We start from the raw sequence: 1,172 nt of genomic DNA, 5'->3' as shown, positions 1-1,172 counted from the left end.
TTAGTAGTATCCAAATCCAGAGCCACAGCCAGAGCCGCATCCATAACCACAGCCATAGAGGGAACGGGAGCCATATCCATAGCCACTGCCATAGCCACAGCCAAGGCTGCGGAAGCCACAGCCATAGCCACAGCCCAGGCCTCCATAGCCATAGCCTAGGCCTCCATAGCCATAGCCTAGGCCTCCATAGCCATAGCCTAGGCCTCCATAGCCATAGCCTCCATAGCCACAGCCCAGGCCTCCATAGCCACAGCATCCATAGCCACGGCCGCCATAGTAGTTTCCGTAGTAGCTGCCACACATGGTGTAGGTTGTTGAGTAGAGAGGTTGTCCTTGGGTAGAGAAGGAGGTGACTGGAGTCTGGGCAACTCTCCCTACAGAAGGTCTTTTATATGCCTTCAGTGTGGGTGGGACCCACCACATGTGCTCATGCCATTGGCCTATTTTATGACTAATCTAATAAATGTGTAATTAAAAGACCAGCAGGTTGTGCCTTAAGGCATTCAAGAGACATTCTTCAATGCATTGAGCAGCGTTTTAATAAGATCATACATTCCTACATACAAAGCTAACATTCATACAAGATCTTTAGTTTAAAAATGCAAACAAAAAAAATTCTCAATAGTTTGAATTGACTTGCTCTTAACCATAAATAACATTTTTCTCCTTGACTTTCTACAATTGCAGTCTTCCTCTGGGATATTTTTAACATGTATTACAGTTCAGGGTCAAGCAGTGCAGTGTGGAGTGGCTTATGATGAGATTAAGGCATAGAAGACAACTTAGAAGGTACCCCCCCCTTATTTATCAGAGATCAGAGGACAGGAAATTTACTAATTTCATTTCTCAATAAAAAATTCAAGCAAAGAAACATGATTTCAATGCAAGCAAAGAGACAAAACTATTTTATATTCATCCAAAAATTTTTCTTTTTATGTATGTTTCTTTGCAGATACTTTTTTTGTTATACAAAATGTATAAATACATTATTTGTGACAAAATGTTATTCATTGTCTTTTCATTATCTTTCTTGATAGAAGCAATTAGTTACAGATAGGTCTCACTCTAAATTTTCCAAAGAAAATGACATTAATCTGAATTTTTACTGTGAAGATTGAAGAATTCATCCATCCATCCATTCTTTCATTCACTTAGTATAAAATATAAATAAT

The 1,172-nt window shown here is 39.3% G+C and overlaps 1 protein-coding gene across 1 annotated transcript; it reads right to left on the bottom strand.

Annotated features, from left to right (window-relative positions):
- Window positions 1-423, bottom strand: LOC124993752 (keratin-associated protein 6-3-like). Its single transcript, XM_047565528.1, has one exon. It carries the CDS (start codon window positions 421-423, stop codon window positions 1-3), a length of 423 nt encoding a protein of 140 aa, XP_047421484.1.
- Between the last annotated feature and the right edge of the window lie 749 nt (window positions 424-1,172).

The sequence above is a fragment of the Sciurus carolinensis genome, chromosome 9, assembly GCF_902686445.1.
Source record: "Sciurus carolinensis chromosome 9, mSciCar1.2, whole genome shotgun sequence".
In the NCBI taxonomy this organism is placed as follows: Eukaryota; Metazoa; Chordata; class Mammalia; order Rodentia; family Sciuridae; genus Sciurus; species Sciurus carolinensis.
Note: the sequence above shows the minus strand (reverse complement) of the source record. Positions and strands in the feature narration are given on the sequence as shown.